General features: G+C 40.5%; 1 protein-coding gene across 1 annotated transcript in view; it reads right to left on the reverse strand.

Moving 5' to 3' along the window:
- Window positions 1-255: 255 nt before the first annotated feature.
- The window catches only part of Kdm2 (Lysine demethylase 2), a 205,633-nt gene continuing 178,758 nt past the window's right edge, over window positions 256-27,130 (reverse strand). Inside the window, exon 12 of the mRNA XM_067158871.2 lies at window positions 256-4,103. Within this exon, the coding sequence (XP_067014972.2) occupies window positions 2,934-4,103 (1,170 nt within the window). The 3' untranslated portion in view covers window positions 256-2,933. The remainder of the gene's footprint in view (window positions 4,104-27,130) is intronic.

Consider the following 27,130-nt stretch of genomic DNA (forward strand, 5'->3'; position numbering starts at 1 on the left):
TGTATTACGTAGTGGTTATACAGAAATGCACTTTGAAATTAAACTGTATATTTACTTTTGTGTGTGTTATTGCTGTGAACTTTCAAAGCAACTCTTGGCACAGAGAAGCTAAAATTTTTACAGAACTGTTTTAGTTGTTTCGTAACATGGACTGTGGCTAATTCAGTAAGTAATGATTTTTCTAAAGCAGAGAAATTCGTGCCACTATTTCTCTTCTGTTCTTCTTCCATTTTTCATTCAAGATCACGAAAGTTAACAAACCCAGGGTTAGAGTATATTTAACCCATGTTGATGAAACCGGGCCCGAGAGTCCATCACAGTAGACAATCCATTTTACTCTAGGCCGACTATATGAGAGAGTAAACTGAATATCCCTTGGGCTTCTGTGGTTGAGTTTTAAAGAATTTTGTTGGGTGAACACGAAATGTGTCACCAGATGTCTTTTACATGCCGACATCGTACGGTTTGGACTTTTTGTTCATCCTTCAAAAATCAGGCAGCCAGGTGGCGTCAAATTCACATGCCTACACATGGTAGCTGAGATCATACGATCATCATTATTATTATTATTATTATTATTATTATTATTACTATTACTACAAATACCAAGCAAGCAGAATACAAGTTTGCTTGTGATCCTCTCCAGATGTCAGGATCATGACCGACAATCCAGGAATCCCAAGTTTCATGGGAACTGAGAGCACATTATCAGACTGAGCTAAACAACTCCTGCAATTAACTTGTACAGTAGTGAGCTAGCTATGGCTAAAAACAAGCCCCAGTATTCTATTCCACGTCAGTGTTTGCAAGTGTGTACAGAATTGCTTGTGCATTTCAAGGAAAAAGTCCATGATGAGCGAGCTCTAAAATGTACTGCAATTCACGAAATAGTTAAATTTCAGGAAACAGGAGTGTACGAGATAGGAACGAGAATTTCATACGTCTCTGCATAAACGACCAAGTTTCTTAAAAGTGCGAGTTCATTTCTTGAACAATTTTTTTTTTGTGATTTTTTAGCAATGAAAGTTTTTTTCTGAAGTTGTAGTTTGGTAAAACACAGACTCTTGTTGCCGTCTATCCATAAGAACAGGTCGTACTGCTTATGCAGCTCCACTAACCGTGAGCACGGGAAACTCTTCTGTTCACCCAATTAATACGTATCAGGTTTCCAAGACTAAGATGGACAAGTTAAGAAATGAGGAGGTGAGGAAAGAAGCTGGAATAAAGACATCCCTATCAGACCGAATCAGCACATCCAGACTTCGGTGGTACGGGCATGTGATGAGGATGGAGCCTACGAGAACAGCCAGAATAAAAAGACAGGTGGAGGGTAAAAGACATGCAGCAAGACCTAAAACCCGATGGATGGACATGATCAAGGTTGATCTAGTTACCACAGGATGGACAGTGGATGATGTTCTCCGTGACAAGTTGTATATGGACAGGAAGAAGTGAAAGAGGCTATTTAACAGTACCCAGGAAACTGGAACCGTACGATGACGACGATTATGATGATGACGACGACGACGTATCAGGTTTCCATACACTTGTGGTGTTGTCTCACGAAGGCAGTTATTAAGTTCACACCCTCAGTTACAATGCACTGCACTGACAGGGGTACCATGTCCTTTATGCAAAATACCGTTTCCATTAGTTTCTTATAAATTAAACATGCAAAATGTTGCCAAAAATGCATTAGTAATATAGCAGAACTTTGGCCAACCAAAACATCCAACATTTTAGGATTATTTGTTTTATGAGATAAGTAAACTAATATTAAATAACTGTGAGCAAAAGTAACTTACATGAATGTGGTTAAGAGTTTATGAACTGCCCATGGTTTGGCAAGCTTAACAATGCTGACCAAGTTTTCATGGTGAACTGCCAACTAATGTAGTGTTTATTTTCTACTGCATTGCTTTAAATTGTACTTTAATGTGGCTGTGGCCAGTTATGTCAAACAAGTGTTGACATTACATTAGGTCAATGTTCAGAATGCCGACATTGGTGGTTAGTGGGTGGGTTTTTTTTTTTTTTTTTTTCCCCTAAAGAGATACAACGTGAATTATTTTACAGAATGTCAGGATAATCCTACACCATAAATTCCAAAACGTGTTCTCTCCCTATATTTCAGGGTTCAACTGCACTCCATCATCAATATTTTTGGAAAAGTTCATCACGTTTACTACATGCATGCTTCTACATTTCAAAAAGAAAAAGACTAAACAGCATCAAGTCATGAATTTTGTATACATTACAGGATTTACTGTGAGAGATTTACCTACATAAAAATTAAGATTCTAAAAAACTAACTACAATAGCCTTGAACTGCCAGATATGCCATTTCTTCCCAACCTTAATACATAGGTTTTTTTAAAAGAAAAAATATAAATCTCGATAAAAGAAGAATATTCCATTGCACACATTCCTTAAACGCACCAGATCACTCGCTTACACTCGCATACACATAACCAAAACCTGTCGCTGCTCCACAGAATTTCCGGAGTTCGCTTCATTAAGACACAAGTTTATTTGCTTACTGGAGTCCGTAACTACTTAAAAACTGAACGAGTCTTACCTTGTTTGGTACCTACCGTCACTCAAGTTTGAGGGATGAGCGCATCTGCTTTTACACATGCACGAAATAAGGACTTGAGATCAATCACAGCACCAAAACCAGCACATGAAAAGCCAACCAATAAATAAGAACTTTACCCTGTGACCAGCCAGGGCTCCCTACAGAGTGCTCACGCATCATTGTCGAGATCTGCTGCCTTCTAGTAACTAAGTTCATCCTCTGGATACTAGCAACTGCCAACTGGTTTAGTGAAGTGATCATCCATTCCTTACCCACAATTCCTACCTGTACTCAACCTTCCATTTACATTACGTATCTAGAAAAAGAATGACCCTGCCTAACACCTGGCGTGCTCTCATACTGGCCGTTTTGCGATGAGCTTCCCATCCATGACCTTCAGACCGTGTCGGCTGCGGACCGCAAACTTGGCGATGGCGGCCGCTGTGATGTTTGGTGTATGCCTTAGATCCAATCTACAAAGCGCATCACACCGTGCTAGATGCTCCAGACTGGAGTCTGTCAGAAATCGACAGTTGGAGAGGTCTAGGGTTTGAAGAGTTTCAATGGTGGGAGCTGGCGGAGTTGCGAGTTGAGCTACACCTGCATCCGTAATGCGCGTGCAGGAGGATACATCGAGAGACTCCAACCGCGGCAGGTGCTGGACGACGTAGCGCAAGGAAACGTCGGAAATGTCACAGCCAGCCATCCTCAGCGACCTCAAACTGCGTAGCCTAGATTTTGTGTCGACGAGGCCCGGTCGCGAGTCCGGAGGCGGGCTCAGGATGTCTCGTAGTGATGCATCATTGAGACCAGACACGAAGCTTAGATCGAGGGAAGAAAGTGGTGGGCAGGCACAAGTACGCAAAGCACTCACACCTGCCCAAGTGCACCCTTGCAGAGAAAGCTCCCGCATCTGAGGTAGTCGTGCTACCAACCAGGCCAACTGCCGCTTTGCAACACTAGTCCAGTCCAAAGATAACGACTCAGGCTGGCGCCGTGCAATTCCTGCCAAGTGTGAAGCCGTCAGATGTCTATGGGACAAATCCATCCGCCTCCAAAGGGATGGATCCACGCTGAACTTAGACCAAACTCTGCAGACAGCAGAACACCGAGCCAGGTCTGCAGGAGACAGATATCGGAATACAGGCAGTATTGCAGACTTATCCAGGACTGGGTTATTGCCAGGAGATCCAGGTGTTGAAGGTGATTTTGATGAGTTGTCTGCAGCAGAACTCAGAGAATTTGCACCACTAAGACCTCCCACCCCTTTCACAGGGCCCGAAGCTGGTCTCACGACATAACAAGGCCGCTTCAGGATTTTACTCGAGTTACCCGAAAGTTGATGAGCCAACTGCGTACGGAGAGCCAACTTGCGAGGTTCCGCAGGAGGTGGACATGTTGCTGTTGTGCCGTTGTTGGTAGCTGTGGATGATGAAAGATCCTCCGCGCTCTGGCTGCGTTTCACATTCGTTAGTGGTGACTGAGATGGTTCAGAAGTAGTGCGGTCATCCCATTGTGACCTTGGCTGAGGAACATAAGATACAAATTTCAATATTTCCACATCATAAGCATTCCTTACAACTAAATATTTTCAGAAGTGATTTCAATAATGTGTATTTAAATAAAGGAAATATTTTACTAAATAATCAGCATGTAGAATGAAAAACTGAACATAAAACTCAAACTCATCAAAACATTATTTTTCCTTTTATTTTACAGTTTAACATGGAAATGTGTTTGGTAACAGAAAAATTCTTGTCTGGCCTCGCAAAAAATGGGTCCCTCTCAAATGTGAGCAAATCTTAATGAACTGTTAGAAACTTTTATTTTCATCTGCCTTAGCTTTATTGGAAAATCCACAGCCTGTTTTCAGTTTCAACCAGATTAGATATGAAATGAATTAAGGCCCCATCTAGAGGTGAGGATTGGAACTGTGCTGGCTGCCTACGCCAGTCGCACCCCTCTGGGGCAACGATATATGACCGACGGATGAAAAGGAATGAATGGTATGATACTGGACAGTATTGATGCTTGTTGTTTTAAGGGGCCTAACATCGAAGGTCATCAGCCCCTATGACAGTATTATTGGAATGAAAGATGACAGGGAAAATAGGAGTACCTGGAGAAAAACCTTTTCCAGCAGAAATCTCACATCGAGTGAACCATGGAACACAGCAGTGAGATGCCAGCACTAATGCCTGAACCACGGAGGCTCTCTTTGACATTAAAACTTGTGCATTTTACATTTCAGTTTGAATTAACTGGGATTCGGGATTTCCAGGGTGCCAATTAGTAGATCAGTACCACCACCACCACAAGGCAATGAACCGTAGTGATTGAATACAGGAAAGAGGGTAGTGTGACTGAGTGAAAGGCTCACCATTACAATTTTATTAGTCAAGTATAAGTAACTGTAAGTTGCCTAAAATAAGAGAAAAGTAGAGTATCGTTAAACAGTACAATGTAAACTCATGTCTCATCCCGAGGTGGTGCAGCTCTTTTCCGAAGCACCCCCAATGGAGATGAACTGCATGTTCCATTTTCGCCATTCTTAAATTTCTGGCAGTACCAGGAATCAAACCCGGGCCTCTGGGGACAGTAGCTAATAAAGTTAACCGGTACGCTGCATAGGCGGACAACAGTACATTACGAAATACAGTACAGAAGTTTTTAAGCAGAAAACATACTTTGAAAGCAAAGTAGAGAATAAATTACAAATAAACAATGTAATGTATTTGAATTCTATTCCACCAAGTGGCAGCTTAAAATAATATTTTTAAGATGAAATCCCTTCTTTACCCTGTAAGCAGGATTTTCACTCCCCTCCCTCCATTATGCATCCTGTTCAGTTCGTGTATGGGGTTATAATTGCTGGGAAAGATGTCTTGCCAGAACACCTGCAGAACCACTGACTCTACTAATATCTTTCACGAGAACCCCGGGCAACAGACATTTTCTGAAAGCTGTTACTCTGCACCAATTTAAACTATCATAATTGTAAACATGATTGACGTCAGTTGAGTTCTAGGGTTATAGGATTACAAGAAGCAGCAAAATAAATGTTCCAGGCTTTGTAGGCAGAGTTCTTATCTGCTGAAATAATGAGGGTTATAAACCTAGTTGGACAATGGCTTACAATCCTGGAAAGTGGAAAATTAAGTTTGTTTATTGGGACACCAGACATGAAAACTTAAGCTGACATACGTACAAAGTTTAGCCCTTTTCAATATATGGTTCAGCATTTTGTAACAAATTTATTTTGCAGTATAATTAATATCCGCCTCTGTGTTGTAGAGGTTATGTGATTAGCTACCGCCCCTGGGAGCACGAATTCGATTCCCGGCTCTGCCACGAAATTTGAAACCTGGAACGGGGTCCACTCAGCCTCGCAAGGTCGAGCAGAGGGGGTTCAATTCCCACCTCAACCATCCTCAAAGTGGTTTTCCCTCGGTTTCCCAATTCTCCTCCAGGCTAATGCCGGGATGGTACCTAAGTTAAGGCCACGGCCGCTTCCTTCCCTTTTCTATCCCTTGCAATCTTCCCAATTCCCACAAGACCCCTGTTCAGCATAGCAGGTGAGGCCACCTGGACGATGTTTTGATCCTCCACCACAGTTGTATCCCCAACCCAATGTCTCGCGCTCAAGGACGCTGCCCTTGAGGCGCTAAAGGCGGGATCTCTCACCGAGTCCAAGGAAAAAACCAACCCTGCAGGGTAAATGGAATAAGAAAAAGAACTATTAAATTTAAGTTAAATATTTAGATTAAGTATAAGAGTTCAAACCCATAATTTTGTGTTCGGCTTCATCACAAATCGCTGAATATTTTACACAAAATGGCAGTTAGGGTACAAAGATAGAGCACTGAAAATCTCAACATATGCACAGTGCAACAGCTCATTAGGACCTTGGCTTGCCCTGCAAATACTGGAGTGCTACCTGGTCAGTGTGACGCTATTCTCAGCCTATTACTTGGCTTCCTTGACAGAGTCAGTAATGGGCTGGCAGTATGGTTCATCTTCTAAAAACTGAAAGCAGTACCAGGATTTGGAGAATGTGATAAGGGATAAGGTGCTGGAAGGCCGTTCAAGTGTCCTGCCAATTTGCGACTTATAAAACACTCCGTCACAGCTGTGTGGCTTCTTAAATCTCCTGTGTTTCCCATCAATACAACTAACATGGTGAGGGAAGTTCCACACCCATTCCCAATGCTCTGCGATATCTTCCCACTCTTCCTCTGAATACAAGCTTTTTAGGTAGATATGCTGAAGTACATTCCACGATTTTCCTGATTTACATAACAACGGAGCTGAGTGTTGTGGTACCAATTCTAAAATCGTATCGTTGAACAAGTAATGAAGCTCTAGTAGCTAGAAATCTGAAAAAGACATAATCCATTTTATAGTTCAGTTATTATGTGTTTCGACTTGACGTTTGAGCGCTGCCTTTTGGCGGAGGGTAAGTGAATTAATCAACAGCCAATCATAGACAGCCGATCGCTCCGATAGAGCGCGTTAGACTCCAGTTGCGGTTAGCAGTGTTGTCGATTTGTTGTTTACTGGAACCACGTGCTATCAGCTGTGTGTTGTATTGTGCTCAGTTCTTTTCGCGGTCTTTGTGTGTCTTTGTGCTAGGTTGTTGTTCGTTTATATTTCGCAGTGTAGAGTTTATAAATGTATTGTTTAGTATTTTTAATAGTACAGCGCGTTATATTGTAGTAAATAGTGTGTAACAGGTGATCTATTTTATATAGTAGCTTAGTTTAACATTTCGTTCGGTAGTTATATAGTATGTTAATTTTAGGCCCGTGTATGAATTTGATGTTCTGTCATGTCGACGCCTACGTTAAAGGATGAAGCTCCCAAGAGAAGAAAGCCCTTCGGACGAGGTACTCCACTAAGGAGCCGGGCCCGGAAAATTGTTTGTAATGTTAGTGTCATTCTTGACAAAGCACCAACAATGGCGGCTAGAAAGAATGAGTTGATTAAGTGGTTGAAGGAGCACAATATTTCGGTTCGCGATGACATGGGAAAGGGGGATCTTATGCATCTCTTGAAACAAAACAAGCCCCAGTACCCAATTTATGTGGTGGATAGCCAGAAGGAACGGGCATAGAGTAGTTCAGACGATTACGTTGAAGACTTTATTATCTCTTTAGGGTCAAGCGAGAGTGAACCCTCAACAGACGATGACAATGCCTATAGTGACTGAGAAATGAGTGGTATATTCGCTTTGTAGGATTATTTCCTTCGTCACGGGAAACTGAATCTAACCGCAACGCGAGATCTTCTACATGGTGAGTAGAAATTTAATTTAATTTTCTCACGGTTTATCTGTTCGGGCATTGACATATTTTTATGTTGTAGCCTTATCCTAAATGTGTTGTGCATTATTGATCTTACGTGAATCATGTATGTTGCTACAAAGATTAACCGATTATGGACTTACATTCCAGCATTTACATTTCTGTTCGTGTTGTGTATCGTAAATCAGCTGTTTGTATTCGTGGCAATTTGGCACCACCGGCTGACTTCCGGCTAACTGTCAAGTCGAAACTCATAAAAACGGAACTATAGTGGCTTATATCTCAACATGCCACAGGATTCAGTTCTTGCTCAAGATTGAGCGTGCGTTGCTTCCTACCGACTAGGAATGCCCCGTCCCGTCCTGTCTTGTCTTGACTAACCTGTGAGTGTTCTAACACGATGCTGGGATGTGAAAAGGCAAGGACTGAGACGGTTGCAGGTGTGAAAATGGGAAGAGACAAAGAAAAAATCCTTCAGTGTTATATACAATGTAGTTCAGAACCACCATCACCCAAAAGTAAAGGCCCATTCACAATGAAAATTAAACTTAAATGTAACGTAAATAAGAAAACAAGACACTATATGATATATAACAGAACCTTTCACAATGGATCACATGACCATACATTACTGTACATACATAAGCTATTTTGTCTTGTTCACTGTGAATGCCTACACTTCAATAACCTTGTGTGTTTAATTTTTACTGTGAATGTTGCCATAGCACAAAAGCAGCTCCCTTGATTCATATAATTAAGAGCCTGTCATTTGGATGGTATAATTTTTAACTTCTGATTATGAAAGAAATTGACCAGTTGCCTTTAAACCCTGGCCAAGACCAAAGTTAGTCAGGGTGGCTACACCAACCCCACAAATATCTGGGATAAGTTGAAGAGATCCATAATATCAAAGAAATAATCCTTGTTATCCTGAGGAGAATTATTTCATTGACAGAAACAGGCATGCCAACATTCCTCATTTGTACAATAACAAAACTTCCTTAAACAAAAAATTAACAAGTACGGTTGTATTTATTTCACAGAAGATGAATAATTACACATTTTAACACTAATTCTAGAACATCACATACAAGACAATAAATGAGTATATTTCACATAAAGAGCCAATGCTAAGAAACAGAATAGTGAAATATTCATAACAAGCTTCATTTTTTACCGAACGTATCTAGTAGCATCATTCTCATTAATCCCTAGCGAAGGAATGTGAGAAATCCCTACTCGATTCCCATCAACTTAAGTCAAACCATGGTTTACTGAGGTTAGTGGTAGAGAATGAACGTAATCACTTAGGTCCGAGATGGAATCTTTTCAATAATACCGAGCATTTTCCTGACATTACCAAGTAAATCCAAACAGCAAAATTTCCAGCCCTACAGTATGTTATGACGATTTACTCAACCACAGAGGTGAGCTGTACAATACCTTTCCCAATAACAAAAACAATTTGGCCTTTATTTTTAAGGGGCATTTCGGTAAAGGTTATCTGCTCCACGAGTGAAGAAAGGGGTGCATAAAAATGCAGGTAACTATGGATTTGTAGCGTGCTGATCAAATTACACAGATGATTTCAGTGCCTGATACATGTAAGATGTGACAAACACAGAAGAACCTCGATAATTCAAAATTTGTTAATTCAAAATCTCGTGTAATTCAAAGCAACTCTCCTTCCCGGAAACATGAGGTACGGTTTTGCATGTTATTTGAATTGCTTAATTTGAAATACGGATAATTCGTAACACGAACAATGTGTGTTCTATTACCGAAATTCAGACTTTATTTTCGACAAATGAAATCTGTTGACAGTGAATGTTTATGTTGTGGTTATTTGAAGTTGTTATTGCGTGGATCTGTTTTGGATGGCTTATGAATACAACAAGTTGATCTTGCTATGAGTTTTGTTTAGAGTTTATTTCGTTTCTTTGGTATATGTGTGTTCGCTGTACTTCGCAAACCATAATTTTACTCCTTTTCATAACTCCGTTGTTGCAAGTGCTTGCGTCATCTTTTTATCGTAATGGCTAGGCCATATTCAAGGCCGAATGAGGCCAATATCCTTGAATTTTCAGATGATTTAGACAGTAATAATGACCTCCTTTTGCCGAAAGTGATTCCCATTATGTGAGAAATGACACAGTCGCAGCTGCCCACCGTGCATCGGACCGCAAGGACCTGACATCGATGACCGTTACATGTACACGGAATAACTTTGTGCCATGCTTCATGAGTGAATTGCAAAACAAAAACACACACAATATTGATATCAAATTATTCAGAATTAAATGTTCTTTCTTTCACGTTTAAGAGTCATTGAAAACCATAATTTATTTTTTGAAATTTATTTTCGAAATTTAATAATTTTTTGGGGCTTTACCAGCAATAATACATCCTAGGTATATTCATTTCTGAAATGCTCATAGTTTCCTGTATTAGTGTGATTTATTTTATTTTAGTGTGTGTTAAACTGTTTACGTGTTGAATTTTTGTAATTTGCTTTGGAAAAATCACAAAAATTAGTTTGAGTGTCTTCGAGCAAACCCCTGCATATAGGCTGAGTGCCAAGGGGTTAAAGGAGAGAAGTGCCAGCCAGGAAATCTTACACTGTACTGTGCTGCAAAGCACATGGAAGGGGCAGACTTCCTTCCATGTCGTATGGAAGTTCTATAAGCCACGATGTTTTAAGGGCAACGGGCACTTTCCGTGCAAGTGCAAGGCATTTAAAAATGCATACAGTACAGTAATCCAAGTGATAAAGTATTTCCACAGGGGAGGCAGCATAATTTGTCCTAGTCTTTGAATAGTGTTTTTTTCAAAATCTTTCGTTACGTGAGGTCATGTTTACCAATGTTTTATCCAAGCGCATTACTTGAATAACGTAAATGCACCTTGTTGGATACATTTTGGAAATAGCGTTCTCCATGGTATTTGAAAGGTTTAAACTGAGAATCAAGGTGACTGCATACTTTAATGGGTCTTAGACTATTTTGTGACGCTGAAAGGGTTGGTTGGCATTTCTGAATCACGAGAGGAGTGACATGGCAGGAAATCATACAAGATTAGTCACTGTACCGTGTTGTAATGCAGACGGAAGTGAGAGACTTACTCCCCTCACCATAAGAAAGTTCAATAAGCCACGATGTTTTAAGGGCATCAGGTACTTTACGTGCAAGCACAAAGCATAGAAAATGCACACGGTACAGTAATCTAATGAATAAAGCACTTACACATGGGAGCAAGTATATATTTCTCCTCATCTTTGAATCATGCTTTGTTTTGCATGAGGTTATGTTTGCCAGTGAGTTATCCAAGTGCATTACTTGAATACTGTAAATGAACCTTGTTAGAGACATTTTGGAAAAATTTCTTCTCCATGACATTTGAAAGGTTTAAACTGTGAATCAAGGTTAACTGCATGCAGTAACGGGTCTTAGAATATTTTGCGACGCCACTAGGGTTGACATTTCTGAATTACGAGTTGGCGGCTAATTCAAAATCACGTAATTCGAAGTCCTATTCTTGCGTCCCTACTACTTCGAATTAATGAGGTTTTACTGTATATCTGAACCAAATCTTCACCATTTGACTTTTTTGAACACTTCAAATCATAACTTCATATGTTTTAACGAATGTTCAGTGTCAAATTTGCAACAAGTATACATCACAATTACACAAGGTTCAAACAAAGACTGCACAATTTCCTCGTGAATCTTCCTCGACTGCAATCAATAAGTTACTATTTCCCTTCAGTCTACAGTACACCCATCATCTTAATATTAGGCTACCTTGTACTATAGATGGAAAAAAAAAAAAAAAAATCGCCAAGCGATTTCTCATGGGTGATTAATGCTGGAACCGTAAGAGATGGATTACAATAGAATAATTCAAATGGATCTTTCATTGAAAATACTGCATTTGAAGGTGGATTTTACAGTAATATTGTTATATTATGATAATATTTTAGCTCTAAAACATGTACACATCGCCCGTCGCTCACAAAGGCTCTATTAAATTGATTTAACAAATATACCCCTGCCGTAACTAACGTCGATGAGTTAACTCCGTATACCAGGGTACTGAGTGCCCCAGGGAACTTTTAATTCGCAGTAATTTGGTGTTGCCATTGATGCTTTCACGGCCCGCACGTGTAGACGTGATATAGGCTTTTCGGCTTGTGCCGTGTCAAGAAAATACAAACAACGGGACTCAAACTGGCTAACTACAGTGTCAGGCCATATAGATTTGATGCCGTAACGATCAGTGCCACGAGGCGAGCTAAAGCATTCAACTCTATCATTACATTTTCACTCATGACTGCTAGATCTTTTTTACATAAATACCCATGATGAGGTTTGAATTTAGATGTTATAATAGAAGTTGAAGTGGCACATTCATTCGTCACCAGGTGGTTCACCGGACGCATTACCGTGCTAGTAATTGAAACGAAAGCTGACGGAACCATCGGAATCAGTCTGAGAGGGAGTCGCATATGAAAGTATGACAGACACAAGCCTGGAATGAAACACCTGGCAATGAGGAACGTACGAATTTGGAAAACCCTGAAGCAAAATAACAGTAGTGAAGGGACAGGCAAGGGAACTACCTACGTAAATCCTTGGAAGGAAGGATCCAGCCTTCTGTCTATGTCATACTTTCACGCACTTTCATTGACCTGTCTCAGTCTCATCATTGGCTTTGACAATATGAAACTGACCGAGGTACGAGTGATGCTGGTAATGCCATTCCTTATGCAGCCAGTCCCTGCTATGAATGGTGTGAAAATGTTGCTCACAGGGTCGGTTGGTGCATGCATTTCAGTGGGCTTGGCAGACTGATATATAGTAGCAACTTCTGGCTCAGTGAGGAACTACCTCACTCATTTCCCTAGTATGCCTCTTTAGTGACACCTAAGTTATCTATGACAGCTCCTGGCGTAGCTGAGGAGGATCAAACCAGCCTTCGGGTTGAATACCTAACATACACATACATCCTTCTAATAATTTCCATTTCCAGTCTTCCATTTCCTGTCGGTTCACTTCCAAATTATTCTAAGTGTTCTACTACTTGCAGTTCCATGTCTCCAATTTTGTTAACTCTTTTTCTCTCTTTTTTTCTTTCTACCTCTACTCATCACCATAACACGAACGGCTGCATTAGGAATGGTGCCCTGACCAGGATACATGGACTGCTGATGAATGACGTCTCATTGTGTTCAGCAATGAATCTACGTTCTGCACTACCTCATATGACCATCATCTGCAAATCATGTCAGTGTTTTCCAGGCTTCTAGGCCATGGTCCAGGAGCAAGTGATTGTCCCTACGTTTCACCAAAGACTGCGTTCAGCATTGTCAAGGGTTCCAACTGACTTTTGATAGTAGCAAAGCTCTCAATGGAATGAAGTGGTGTTGTATGGCTACGGTACGCTGCTCGCCTATTGGTCCGCCATACTGGGGGGGGCGGTCGCTGATTGGCTGTTCTTCGGCCAATGGTTGAAGCACCTTGATGCTTATAATGTGTTTCCTATTATTAGCTGGTTCCCCTGGCAAAAGTCAATTAAAATATCCCCTTCCTGATTCTTATTGCCATATCCATATGGCCCCAGAATCTTTTCCCAGTCTCTTCTCACTTGTACGTTCAGGATCTCCCATTGTAATTACTACCTTGTCTCCTACACATTTCTCCACTTCCATGGAATTATTCTGTATTCTATTCTCTAATTCCAGTTTGTGGAGCATACACTTGGAACAGATCTCATGTTCGTGTCTCAAACTATATCATTCTGTCATTGCTCTTCTTAACCTCCACATATTCCAAGACATCTTTTCTAATGATCATTCCTACCCCGTTTACTGAATCCTGTCCTCCACTGTAAAACAGCCTGAATCTTTCCTTCAGTTTTCTTTCCCCTCGTCCTCACCATTTTGTTTTACTGCAAACAAGGATGGCTATAACCTTCCCTTTCATGAGCTCTTCAGTTTCAGGGTTAGGATGTCGACCATCCCAACTCGGATATATTATGATACTGGTCGCCCACTTGCTCGCACCTCCCACAGTATTTGAAGAACTGTGGGTTACCTGCTGGGGACGCCCTAGCATCTTCCAAGGTCGCACCAAATTTGCACTCATTTTTAGACTGTTATTACCATAGGTTCACCACTTCCAAGAGCATTTTGGATCTGATGCCAGCAGGTGATGAGGTTACACATGGGGCTCAGGTGCCTTTTACAGCTGCCCCTAATCTGGGACAAATGCTGCTCAATGGGTTCCAGTGTCATTTCCTACACTCAGGGAACCATCACCCCACCTCCCCCTGTGGGTGGGGGCCCTAGAATAACACCCACGGTATCACCTGCCTGTCGTAAGAGGTGACTAAAAGGGGCCCCAGGGGCTCTGAACTTTGGAGCGTGGGTTGGCGACCGTGGAGCTCTTAACTGAGCATTGGCATTGCTTCCACGTACTCGTGCCAGGCTCCTCACTTTCATCTATCTTATCCGACCTCTCTCGGTCAACTCTTGTTCTTTTCCAACCCCGACGGTATTACGTCAGGAGGCCTAGGGAACCTTTCATTTTCATGTCCTTCGTGGCCCTTGTCTTCCTTTGGCCGATACCTTCATTTTTCGAAGTGTCGGATCCCTTCCATTTTTTACCCCTGATTAGTGTTATATAGAGGATGGTTGCCCAGTTGTACTTCTCTTAAAACAATAATCACCACCACATCACCCCACCTAGAGAATTCATCTGCCCAAAGCTGTTGTTCCTTTTAAGGGGTTGAATTATTTCTTGCCACCCAATGATCGGCGCGGAGTCGCTGGCTGTACGGTCTACTCTATTAATGTAACGGGGATGACCGGCCAGACCGGTTTTTTTTCTTGTGTCACCATTTAATCAATATCATCCATCATCATCTACAAAAGGCAATGCCTTGTCCCTGAAGCCACATCTGACAATCTTCCGCTAGCCTCTTCATGTTGCTGTATGAACCACATGCCAGTTCATCAACGGAATTCATGATGAATGACAACCTTGGTCATCCCCTGGATCTCTTTCCTAGTAGTTTTTTTTTTCCGTTTGCTTTGCGTCGCACCGACACAGATAGGTCTTATGGCGACGATGGGATACGAAAGGCCTAGGAATGGGAAGGAAGTGGCCATGGCCTTAATTAAGGTACAGCCCCAGCATTTGCCTGGTGTGAAAATGGGAAACCACGGAAAACCATCTTCAAGGCTGCCGACAGTGGGGTACGAACCAAGCTCAGAGCTGTGCGACCCTAACCGCACGGCCAACTGGCGCGATTCCCAGTACCTTACTTTCAATGATGGTTTGGAGTAGAGTCATGACTGTCTTACAATATATGTGGTTAAAATGGTACCTGAAGCTCTCCTCCAACGGGGGTGTCCCAAAAAAAGAGCAGCACCACCTCAGCACAAATACACGTATTTACTTTATAAACTGAGATTGTTTGGACATGAGAATGGAAGTGGGAAAATAAACTGAAACCGTTAATTCCAACAGCCGTGAAAACCAATTTTGGAATTGTATCTCCATGGGGATTACATATTTTTGAAAACAGAGAATTCACTTCTCCTTTAGCAGGTCAGCAATTCCTATTTGCTAACACGGCAGGACCACACAGTTGGTCTGCCACTGCTAAGCAGGCTTGGAGGGGCATGCCAATCAAACTGAGCAGCCCAAATGGCACATCTGGGTGAAACTCTGCAAACGCACACGGCCTAACCACCCAAAAGCTGGTTCTATTCCAGTGATTTTGAAACCGTTAACATTCGAGAAAAGAGAACAAGAAGTAAACTTCCACCGAGATGGTTGGGCTCAGCAGTATAATAAGGAACTTAACTGAGGAGCAGCTGTAAGGGGTAGAATAAGATGGAAAGGTGCCATTAACATTCTGACCCAGCAGGAGCTGGAAAATTTAAATTGATGATTTCTTAATAGATAATCCATTCATGCTTCTGAGGTATGTACACAGACTAAATGCCCACTATTATAGGGCTGAAACAAACATGTAGAAAACCTCTGAAACAGAAACTTAAAACTGTAAGGTTGTACAAGCTTGATGTTTTCCGAAGTATAATTCCGTATCTCCCCCCACTACATGGAGCAGATGTTCCCCAAGCAGGAAGCCTTGGAGCAGGTAAAGCATTATAACATGCATTTTTCAATCTTAAGCAAGAAAAAACAGCTGGAAATGTTGGCATGATACATCTGATTCAGAATTACCATCCAAGGTGGAAAAATTAAAAAGATATATACAACTTATAAAACACAATAAAGGGTAGTGCAATCCAACGTACCTTGCAGTGAGGGTAGGAGCAAGCAGGATCAGCCAACCAAACAAAACTTCAGATTTGGGAAGGGGGGACAGCTAGAACTGAAGTACCCCACAGCAATGTTACCAACCAAACCGCAAGCAAAAAAAAAAAAACAACAAGCAGGCAAGGCTTAACACTAGTCCCATCCTCCTCGATATATGCTCACTAGAGGATACCAGCATTACTTCCATAAGGAAAGGGGGAAGTAGATTAAAACAGAATGAGTAACTTTCAGGTAATACAATTTTACCAAATATAATCTGTAGAATTATAAACAATTCCTTTGAACAAGAAAACCTTGGTGGATTACCTACATACCTGAAAGAGCTATTCTCGAACGAAAGCCTTTTTTAATTGGAGACTAGTATTAAACAGCTGCATGATCAATTGTTGGTTAATATAGATGTTGATTCCCATAGGGAACTCTACACACACTTTTCTACCACACGTCTTGTTACTGTACCTTCTCATCACCTACCAGTGGTCCCTGTGGACAGTGCAGACTTGGAACAAACTGCTCTTCTGATCAGCAATTTACTGCACACATACATAGTACGTCACAGACTTTTACACGCTTTTAAAGCAGGACGCCCTCATTATCCGATGGTATATTTAGCGATATCAATATTGACGCCCTTCAGATATGGTGTTGGAGAAGGATGCTGTGTTCCTCGGACGAAAGAAGAACAAAAGCATCTATTATTCAAGAACTGAACATCTCTAAACGTCTCTCTTCTCACATCATAAGGAGAATCGTACAATTCCTCGGGCATATTGTAAGATAGGATAGTGAAAATCTGGAGAAGTGTATCATGGAAGGCAAAGTTGTTGGCAGCAAACCCCCAGGAAGGACATCGAACAGCTGGACTGATCAAGTTCTGCGAACCACCAGTCTGACACTTCAGCAGGCTTTAAGAGAAGCTGAACATCGTCAAAGTTGGCGCCGCTTAATCAAGAATATTGTGTGAAATCAAATGGGGTCACACTATTCAGCAATGAGTTAATGCGACTCATGATAGGGATTTTGACCTGGGTCAGTGGACCAGTTTCAGGTCCAGTCGGGCTTCCCTCACTACCTGAGGTTATATAAATATGGTGTTAACAGGCCAACTAGGTGTTAACTGATGTTTTGAGTGCTAGAAATATTAAAATCTGCAAAAATCAAATAATTCCACCTGTCTTAGTTCCTTGAACCATGAATTCCAAAGCTTAGTTCCTTGAATCATGATAGCCTAAGCCTATCAGGAAATATTGGACAACTGTTATCTCCCACACTGTGGCCACTATTTGTAACTGGACATTTTAAACATGACACTGCACTTGTTCGTAAAGCAAAGTCCATCTGGGATGAGTTACATCGCTGGTTGACAGCCAGACCAAAAAGCCAACAGAACTATTTACTGTGTTACAGGAAAATTGGAAGAAAATATTTGCAGATATCTATGGAAACTTAGTGGAAAGTGTTCCTAGAACATCATGCTCACATCACAGCAGCTCCAGTTAATCCCCCAACTGACATAAGGAGTATCATCCATTCCTGCAGTGGCAGCGCCTGATATCAGGCGTTTGGATGTGCTCTTCATTTTATCGCATTAATCATACTATTAGTCAATGAAATGTTCAAGTTATGTGTCAATAGAAAAAGAAATGATTAACTTTTATCAAGAAATAGTTTATGCATTTACACACACTACTGATGATATGAAAAACGATATCAAATTTGCTCATCATCTGCCGCTCTGCACTACCAGCTAGGCAATCATTCGCCAGCACATTTTCCTTCTGATATCAAATCGAAGTGTTGATATGCACTCATATAAGTAATATCCAGTAATATCGAAACATTTCTGGGTTTATATGAAGGACTGAATTTGCTGGCTGATGAGATAAATTTAGTGTTAAAGGCTAGCAAGAAATCTTGGTGACATCTTGAGCAGGCTAATGTTCCAAGTTGCAAGGAGCTGTAAGGAAAATGAAGGGTTGAAACAACTATGGATCCACAAGTACAACACCTTTATGGGAGGTGTGGATAAGAAAGACAAGTTCCAGACTGACTAGAAGGTACTGGAAGCAATTTTTTTTCCAATCGTCTAGATATGGCATCATTTGACGTATGAAGAAAACCGATAAGCCTTTACCAAGAAGAGACTTCATAGTTAGTATAGTTCGAGGACTGGTAAATAAACCCATCTCAATTCCTATACCAGTTGTGGGGCCAGCAGGTCATGCAGGATGCCCAGACATGTCCTACAAAAATTGCCACAGAATAACAATCACCTGTGCGTTGTCTGCTTGGAAGAAACCCCCAGATATTGGTGCCTACAGTGTAATAGTGGGATTCAACTGAACTGTCACCATAAAATAGTACACTTCCGGAAGCCCGACGATCATGGAGAAAAAAGTAAGACCTACACAACCAACTCGGAGAGGTGCAGAAGTTGTGGTGTACGACACCTTTCAATTGAGACTAGTGCGATAAACCATGTAAATATTTTTATTTCTTGTGAAACTGTGCTCCTTTTGTATACCTCGTTTTCTTTAATTTTGCCTAAATACAAACAAGTTACATACAGTGAAAGTTTTTACAAAGCATTTGCATACACAGCTAACACTTCACTCAAACTTAAACTGAGGATGGAGCCTTATCGTCAGTGCAATAATAATAATAATAATAATAATAATAATAATAATAATAATAATAATAATAATAATAATAATAATAATAATAATAATAATAATCATAATAAGTGGACCCGTAATGCTCCGCAGCATTCCTTATAAGTAGGTCGGATAACTCTTCTTGTTTTGCCTGTCCTTTTCAAATACTTTTATGAACGTTTAATACCGCTACATAATAATTGATTCATTCGTAGTGTAGTTCATAATACTATTCACTGTGATTTGACCATACGGCCGTATCTGGATCTTAACGTTTTGAAATGAACTTGCCCGAGATAGTGCAACGTACAATTGGCTATGACTGAATACTGGTTGGGGTAAGAAGACATCCATTTTTTTCAAGAGTTTGTCCCTGCGCTTTATTACTGGTCATATATTACAGAAGGCTAGTCAACTTCACGCCTTCCCATCTGTGCATACGTGGATCGTATTCTCATAGCAGCATGTACATTATTAGGAACGTTCTGCCATCTGTTGAGTATATTTGGAAGCTGGGAAAAATCAGAGAATCAAACAGTATCTAGTAGAGAACAGTATTCTTCCATGAGCAAAGGAAGTGTATACTCTCTGGCTTGACAGGTAGAAATGGCTGCATGCACTCATATTACTAAGGATGAAAATCATATACTGTATTTTTCAGAATTGATCAGATCATTAACGAAACTGTTAGTCGCTTAGCAGCCCACTAAGTAAAGAATGTGTTACGGGCTAGGGTAAGCCTTCACCTGCAATTATTGGAGTGACGGGCTAGGGTAAACCTTCGCCTGCAATTATTGGAGTGATGGGCTAGGGTAAGCCTTCGCCTGAAATTATTGGAGCGATCCTTTTCGTGATTTTATTTTAGGATTACTCGAAGTTGACTGAAATTTGAGACCTATCAACGTTTGATTCACTGGCAGGTAATTCCGGAGATAATACAAAAAGGAACTAAGGAAATCGGTCCAGTAGAGCGGCCGGACAGCCCGGAAAAAGCTCTTTTTAGTCTTTTAGGACAGCCGATGGTGGGGTTCAAACCGACTTCTCTCCCAAACGCAGAGCTTGGCTTCACAGCAATACCATGTTCACACACGTGGCCAGTACACCCTGTAGTGCTATTACTGAAATATTACATAAAACTGGTCATTCCAGAACTGGTGCCATCAAAATCATGAAGCTTTGAAGAAAGACAAAAACTTTATCTGAGGAGATGAGGACAATTTCTAATCAGATTCATCACTACCACTTTCACACTTTCTTTTAGTTCAATATCCAATATATTCTCTATCTTCCTCTTCAAGAACTTCCTCTTTGGAACCAATATTTATGACAAAACATTCAATTGCTTCATCAACAAGAGATGAATGTATACTTCGAGGTGCCACAATGGCTACATGAAAGCGGGAAATATATTTCACTCCAACAAAGCCGAAATAAGATCAGATCGCTTTCAAACACGCAAAATGGAGTGGTATATCTCCCATACCAAACTTCTTTGAACACTTCCACGGAAATTCAAATCATGACTCTATATGCCATACATATATAGGCTCAGCAAAATAGGCACTGCATCAAAACATATACTGTATGTACAAGTTTGGTAGACGAGGCACGGCATTCAGAAACTTACATAATGGGTTTGGCATTGAATGGATTAAATTACAAATGATGGCCAAGTGTGAGGCGAGTATTGCAGTAATGTTGCAACCATTATACTGAAGTTATGCTACAACTAAAATGTCTATAACCATAACGATGTATACAGATTTGTTAAAAATTCCACAGAATATTGTCAAACGAGAACTGTATCCTCTGTTGGGTTATAGAGGAGGATGGGACAACAAAATGAATAACATAAAAGCAAGAAAGAAAATCAAAGAAACATATGTCCCTACCAGATCAGCTGTTAGAAGGGGTTGAATAGCAAGGCTTGTCAACATCTGCATGCACATGCATCACATACATATATCAGTTATGTTTGACTCTGTTAGATAACTGGATTAACTGGCAGCCATAACAAATATATTTTTAAAAATTGAAACAGGAATAAAACAAAACTTAAGGATCACTGCACACTGGATGAACGTTGCATATAATATAGCAGAAAATAAAACTTGCAACATCCTTTCCCCATGTTCTCAATTAAGTCATGCATACAAACATGAAGAGGAACACAAAACTAAATGACAGGTCTGTGCAAGAAGAGCGAGCAACAGAGAGAAGACTAAGGACAAGAACATTCTGTACATTTTCATACACTAAGCTCCCTCCTGAACAATCCCAGTTCCTCTATGTCCATTTTTCTCAGCCCCTGATGAGGCAGTTTCTGCTTCCTCGCTTCATCAGCTTATCTCCACTGTGTTGTTCCCTCTTTCCACATAACTACAGTACGTGCAACTTTTAGCCATACCTGGGCTCCCTAGTGCTGAATCAGCAGACCTCTTATCTTCAAGATTCATACTGGCAACCGTTGAAACACAAACTTTGAATCGATTATGCATTGCCGTGAGACATTTGGTGTTCTGATGTTTACATAGCAAAGCCATAATATAGGTTAGAATTGAACATCAGGGAGGAAAGCAGGCCTCCTAATAAAATTCATGCTGTTGACGTCACGGCTGGTGAAACAGGTCACGTCGACCTTCATCTTCCCCCATACAACTGCGATCTGAACGCCATTGCATTGGCAAAAATAAAATGACGCAATATTACGGGAGACATGTCAGCAGTTAACTTACGATGACTGACCATCGGAGCATTCCATTTAGTATCAGCGGCAGATTGGGAGGGGTATTGCAGAAAGGTGAAAGAACTGGAAGAGGAATACTGAAGGCACGACGGTGTCATGGAAATAGCCATGGACGAGATTGTAATTAATAATACTGCAGATAGCAGTGACGATTGTGAAAGCGATATTTAAGAGAATTCATGCTATCAATTCAATTCAGATTTCATTTTCATTCAGTTGGTAGTATTACCAGAACCAGTAGAGCTCCCTCCTCACCCCCATAAAAACAGGTACCACTAAAAGTTGCGCATACTGTACTTCTTTCTCCCTCACTCTTATCCAAGGAGCTCCTGGGTCGGGCTGTGAATTGCCGCCCACAATCCACTTCTCACACCTCCCTGGAGACACAAGAGATGCACATCGCTTCCAGGGGTTCTCCTTTGATCTTTGTTCTGATATTTCAATGCTTCACATAGGTTGCTATTACGATGGGCTCCCACAATGACCTGTCATTTAGTTTTCCTTATTAAACCTTTGCGAGCCCAATATTGGACACTGCTGACATTGTGTAGATGCAGTTCAGTCCTATGTCAGAGCTGATCCAATCCAACTTCACGGTTAAATTTCTCCTGAATTTGTACATAGCATAACTATTCCTCTGTACAGTACTGACAACTATCATTCATTTGTTTCTTTTTATAAGTCTTATCTATAAAAATACTTGGAGTAATGTTTACATTCTGCAGCAACATGGTGGGATGCACACTGATTACCGTACTTACTCGCGCATTAGACTCCCTTTTTTCCTTTCCACATTTACAGTCAAAAAGAGTACGGGGGGGACCAATACGCGATAACCTCAAATTTTGTGCAGTGGAACACACGACTTCTAGGCTACAAAGAGCTATAAATTGTACAAGTAAACAATTGACCAAATTCTTTAACCCTAGAACTGTGGACCGTCTTTCTGGAAGATGGTGCACTGTTTCGTCAAGTGCGATTGTCTTTCTGACAGACGGTGTCGTTCTTCCGACGTAGATTTATAACAGGACACCAGATGGCATTAGTATAGGTGCCGGATGAGTACTGATATTTTTATATTCATATTTGAAAGACTTTGAAAAGCAAGCAACTTTACGGACAGGTTTATTTAGCTGTAGAAATGAAAGTACTTTGATATGTTCTTAGAATCAAAATGGCAGACTGCTTTGTTGAGGATTCTGAAAAAAAAGGCGTTTGATTTTTGAAGAAATTAGTGACAGTAGTGGCAGTGAGTTATTATGGTGTTAATTCAGACGAGGAAAATCATTCCTGAAAGTAACTAAAGTAACAGCGAAGTACAAGGTGTCTCGGAAGTAATCGGAAATTCCAAAATCCGGAATGATGTTCAAGTCGTTGCAGGTTATGTTGTTGTTATTGGCAGTACGCCAATATTTGAAGAAGCCAATGAAGGGATAAGTGTGAAGTGTTGATATTTTTTTAGGTTGTTATAAGGAATTTGATCACACCACAGGAAAGAATTTAACCGACCTAAGAAAACTAAGATAATCTGTAGTTACGAAATTCATGGAAAAATCTCAAAAAAACGTTTCGAGAATAAATTGAGTTTTGCTTAGCTTTTTTTTTTTTTCTATTTTGTTTAACGTCGCACCGACGCAGATATGCCTTATGGCGACGATGGGATAGGAAAGGTCTAGGAAGTGGACGGAAGCGGCCGTGGCCTTAATTAAGGTACAGCCCCGGCATTTGCCTGGTGTGAAAATGGGAAACAACGGAAAACCATCTTCAGGGCTGCCGACAGTGGGACTCGAACCCACTATCTCCCGATTACTGGATACTGGCCGCACTTAAGCGACTGCAGCTATCGAGCTCGGTGTTTTGCTTAGCATTCGAAATGAAAAGTGAAGAACTGTGGGGGGAATACGTAAGAACATACTTCTGTTTTGCAGAATATTAAGTTTTAGGAATCAATTATTTATCAGAAATTACTTTCTTAGAGCAAAATATTTCAACAATTCCCTTTGTTCAAAAAATATAATTTTACTTTACGATAGTTCGAAATTGTAACAATATGTTTTTATTATTTCTGTCATCTTTGTGTAGATCAGTCTTTCAGCTTTCTATTGATGTATAATATGGACTTATTAGGATTAATATGTGATTACAGGCATTGCTTAATTTTCTTGGTGGGTTTTGAGGAAAATAACTGCAGCACTTGACAGTTAAACCTGCAGCAGTTCTAGGGTTAAACGAACTCATGAATGGATTCTGAGTTTTACTGGCTATTTTTGCAGAAGGCAGTATTTCTGAATTTAAAAATAATAAATGGTGAACACGACTTTTAGGCCTACATATTATTAAAATAGAGTCAGTTTAAGTTACTCTTATATCACATTCGTTTCATCTCATTAACTCCTCTGACAAGGTTGATGTCAGGAAGGGCATCTGGTCGTAAAATCTTGCTACAAAGATTCATCTCACTTCATACTCGACCCTGTAGAGAAAAGGGATAAGGGTATCGTATTATGCAATATTAATACAAAAGAATGTAATGGCAGTCATTTGTGTCTGTCAGTTAAGCAGTGGAGACTACCATACTGTACTCCGGCTCCATGGTTACATGGTTAGCGTGCTGGCCTTTGGTCCAGAGGGTCCAGGGTTTGATTCCCCACCGCGGCGGGGGGTTTTAACCTTCATTGGATAATTCCAATTGGCTCAGGGGCTGAGTATTTGTGCTGTCCCAAACATCCCTGCAACTCACACACCACACACAAACACTATCCTCCAACACAACAATACGCAGTTATCTACACATGGCAGATGCCGCCCACCCTTATCGGACGGTCTGCCTTACAAGGCCACGGTTGCTTCCTTCCCACTCCCCTTTCCTATCCCATTGTCGCCATAAGATCCCACTTCTCCACATCTGCCTGCTCCGCCTTAATTGAGACCACACCCCACCTTACCCCTCCCCCCTCTCTCCATCCAGCCCTATGTTTCCATTTCAATGTCGTTTGTGTCTTGGACATAACGCACATTCAGTAGTGCAGTTAGAACAGTATCACACAACGGTAAGTATCTGATTCCCTTTTAATGTGTTGGGTAATTTTTTTCTTCTTTCTTTTCTTTCAGACACCTGTCATGTCCAACTTGATCCTTACTGACAATAAATATCCAGCTTATCATCTTGACTTCTTTGATTTAATGTTTCAGTTTTATGATGTCCCCTTAGCCAAAGTAGTTTCTTGCACACCATATTTTTATTATACCTAAAATCAGGCTAAGTATCTGTCAAATGCCAAATATGATATCATCATCATCATCATCATCATCATCATCTCGTAACTACAATTTCCTGGGTGTGGTGTACAAGCGTTTACCATCTCCTCCTGTCTTCATACATCTTCTGTTCCAGTACACACCTGATGTAATCTCTCAACTAAGACGACTCCAGAATCAACTGTATTGGAATTTTACTAGCCAAGACTATGAAGATATTTTATTCCATGTATCTATGTAACAGTTCATAGACTTTAATTTTGAAGTGTTTATTTTACATGTATGTATGTTTTGTGTATTTATAATTTGTCAATTGTGGTCATATTGGCTGAAGATAACCTTGAGCAGGTCAAAACTAGCCCCATGATGTTTCAATGTTAATATAACTTACATCAATTAACAACATGTATTGAACAGGTGGATCTTTCCTTAATTTTATAATTGCTATCACATCTATCTGTGTCGGTGTGACATAAAGCACTTTACAGTTCGTAAATGTATATTGCTACGAATATTCTGACAGACAATATGAAATTTTGTATCATTTACTTTCAGTGTGTTCATTGTATAAAATAAATATATGTTGGTTTTTCTTTTCCTTTTTTTTCCCTTTTATTTATAAGCTTTTAAACTGGACCTGCAGGGGGTACATGTGGAAATATAAATGGACTCCAAAGGGTTAAGTGTTCCTTCTCATGTTCCTATTCTCCTATACAAGACTATTTCTCAGTTGTTTGCTGCTTTCCATTACTAATGAAGCTAGACAGGCTGTCTAACAAGGAGATCTCAATTATTCTATAACATTTTAGACTGGTTCTAATGGTAAAAGAGCAGGTAACTTGCCCAATTCATAACATACCCAGAGCACAAGTCTTTTGCTAGTCTAGGACTTGCCTTCGTTACTGAGAAGGGGTATTTATTCAATATCGTTAACTATCTTAGGTTCAGAAACTAAATAGCAATGCTCTTCCTTACTTTCCTGATAATCTCCAGTCACCCATCAGAGATTCCAATCCTTTTATTTTCAATTATGTCCTTGTGATTTAACACAAGACCTGCCCAAAAATATATTTCCCAGAATGCCACAGTTACACCACACACTCCATTTGATCATGCTGGCAATACTCAAATGATGAAAGGAAAGGAAAATATCAAAATGAGCATCTTACTTCTGACATAGGACAGTGCCTTAAAAAAAAAAATAAAAAAAAAAGCATTTGTTGATAATCAATCTAGCCAACCCTTGCATATCAGTGTCTCAGTCCTGGTAATTAACTAATACCCTGTCCATCTCTGTAGCATAACAGTAAACACTATTAGCTGCCATACTCTGTGGCCCAGGTTTGATTCTCAATACTGCCAGCGATTGAAGAATGGCAGGAGAGCTGGTATGTGGTTAAAATTGTACATGGAGCTCATCTCTATTCACGGTATACCTGAAAAGAGCTGGACCACCTCAGGAAAAAGACACAAGTTTACTTTTACCCGACACTTCCATGTAGCCGACAGTAAACAAGGTCTAGAGCCATGGTATATATCCTCATGGGTTATTTCTCTCCAGAACAATACACGATCGAATAAAGCTAAGTCAATGACAGGGAATCATGGGCAAAAATTATCTATATCACAACGGCCACAGGAAGTTAGGATTAAGAGAATGCTTCTCCACAATGTAGCCACCATCTAGTTAACCAGTAGACAGCAGAATAGTTTGTCACCGCAACTGGAGACCTAGCCTTTCGTACTATAAACAAGTCTCTGTTCAGTTTGACCGGCAACCATTTTATTGCAAGAAACCTTTCTTTTATCCAGCTAGGTGCCAAAATCACTCCTAATCAATTTGACTGTTTTGTCTCGAATTTCTCAACAATCAAAAAGACAGTGTAGTTGCTACAAAAATAAATTCTGTTCAAGTTCTGATGGAAAACAACAATAAATGCTGAGGTAGAAAACCTAACCAGTTGAATGCTATTTTGATGTAGTGATGTATTATGTTCCTTCATCAAATTGGATTTATGGAACTGCCATTGCACATTATGGAAGTCCCAGGGCTAAAGTGAAAGCCAATTCTTCCTATTGCTGTACTAAACGAATGAAGAAAGATGCCGAGGAAGACAACAATACGATGGTTAAGAACAACATAGAATTAATGGGACCAGCTACAGAATGGGAACACAAGTGATGAGCAAACCAGGTGGCGCTCGACCCAATTTCCAACATCTTCCACTCATTCCGATTTAATA

The sequence above is a fragment of the Anabrus simplex genome, chromosome X (genome assembly GCF_040414725.1).
Source record: "Anabrus simplex isolate iqAnaSimp1 chromosome X, ASM4041472v1, whole genome shotgun sequence".
NCBI classification, from domain to species: Eukaryota; Metazoa; Arthropoda; class Insecta; order Orthoptera; family Tettigoniidae; genus Anabrus; species Anabrus simplex.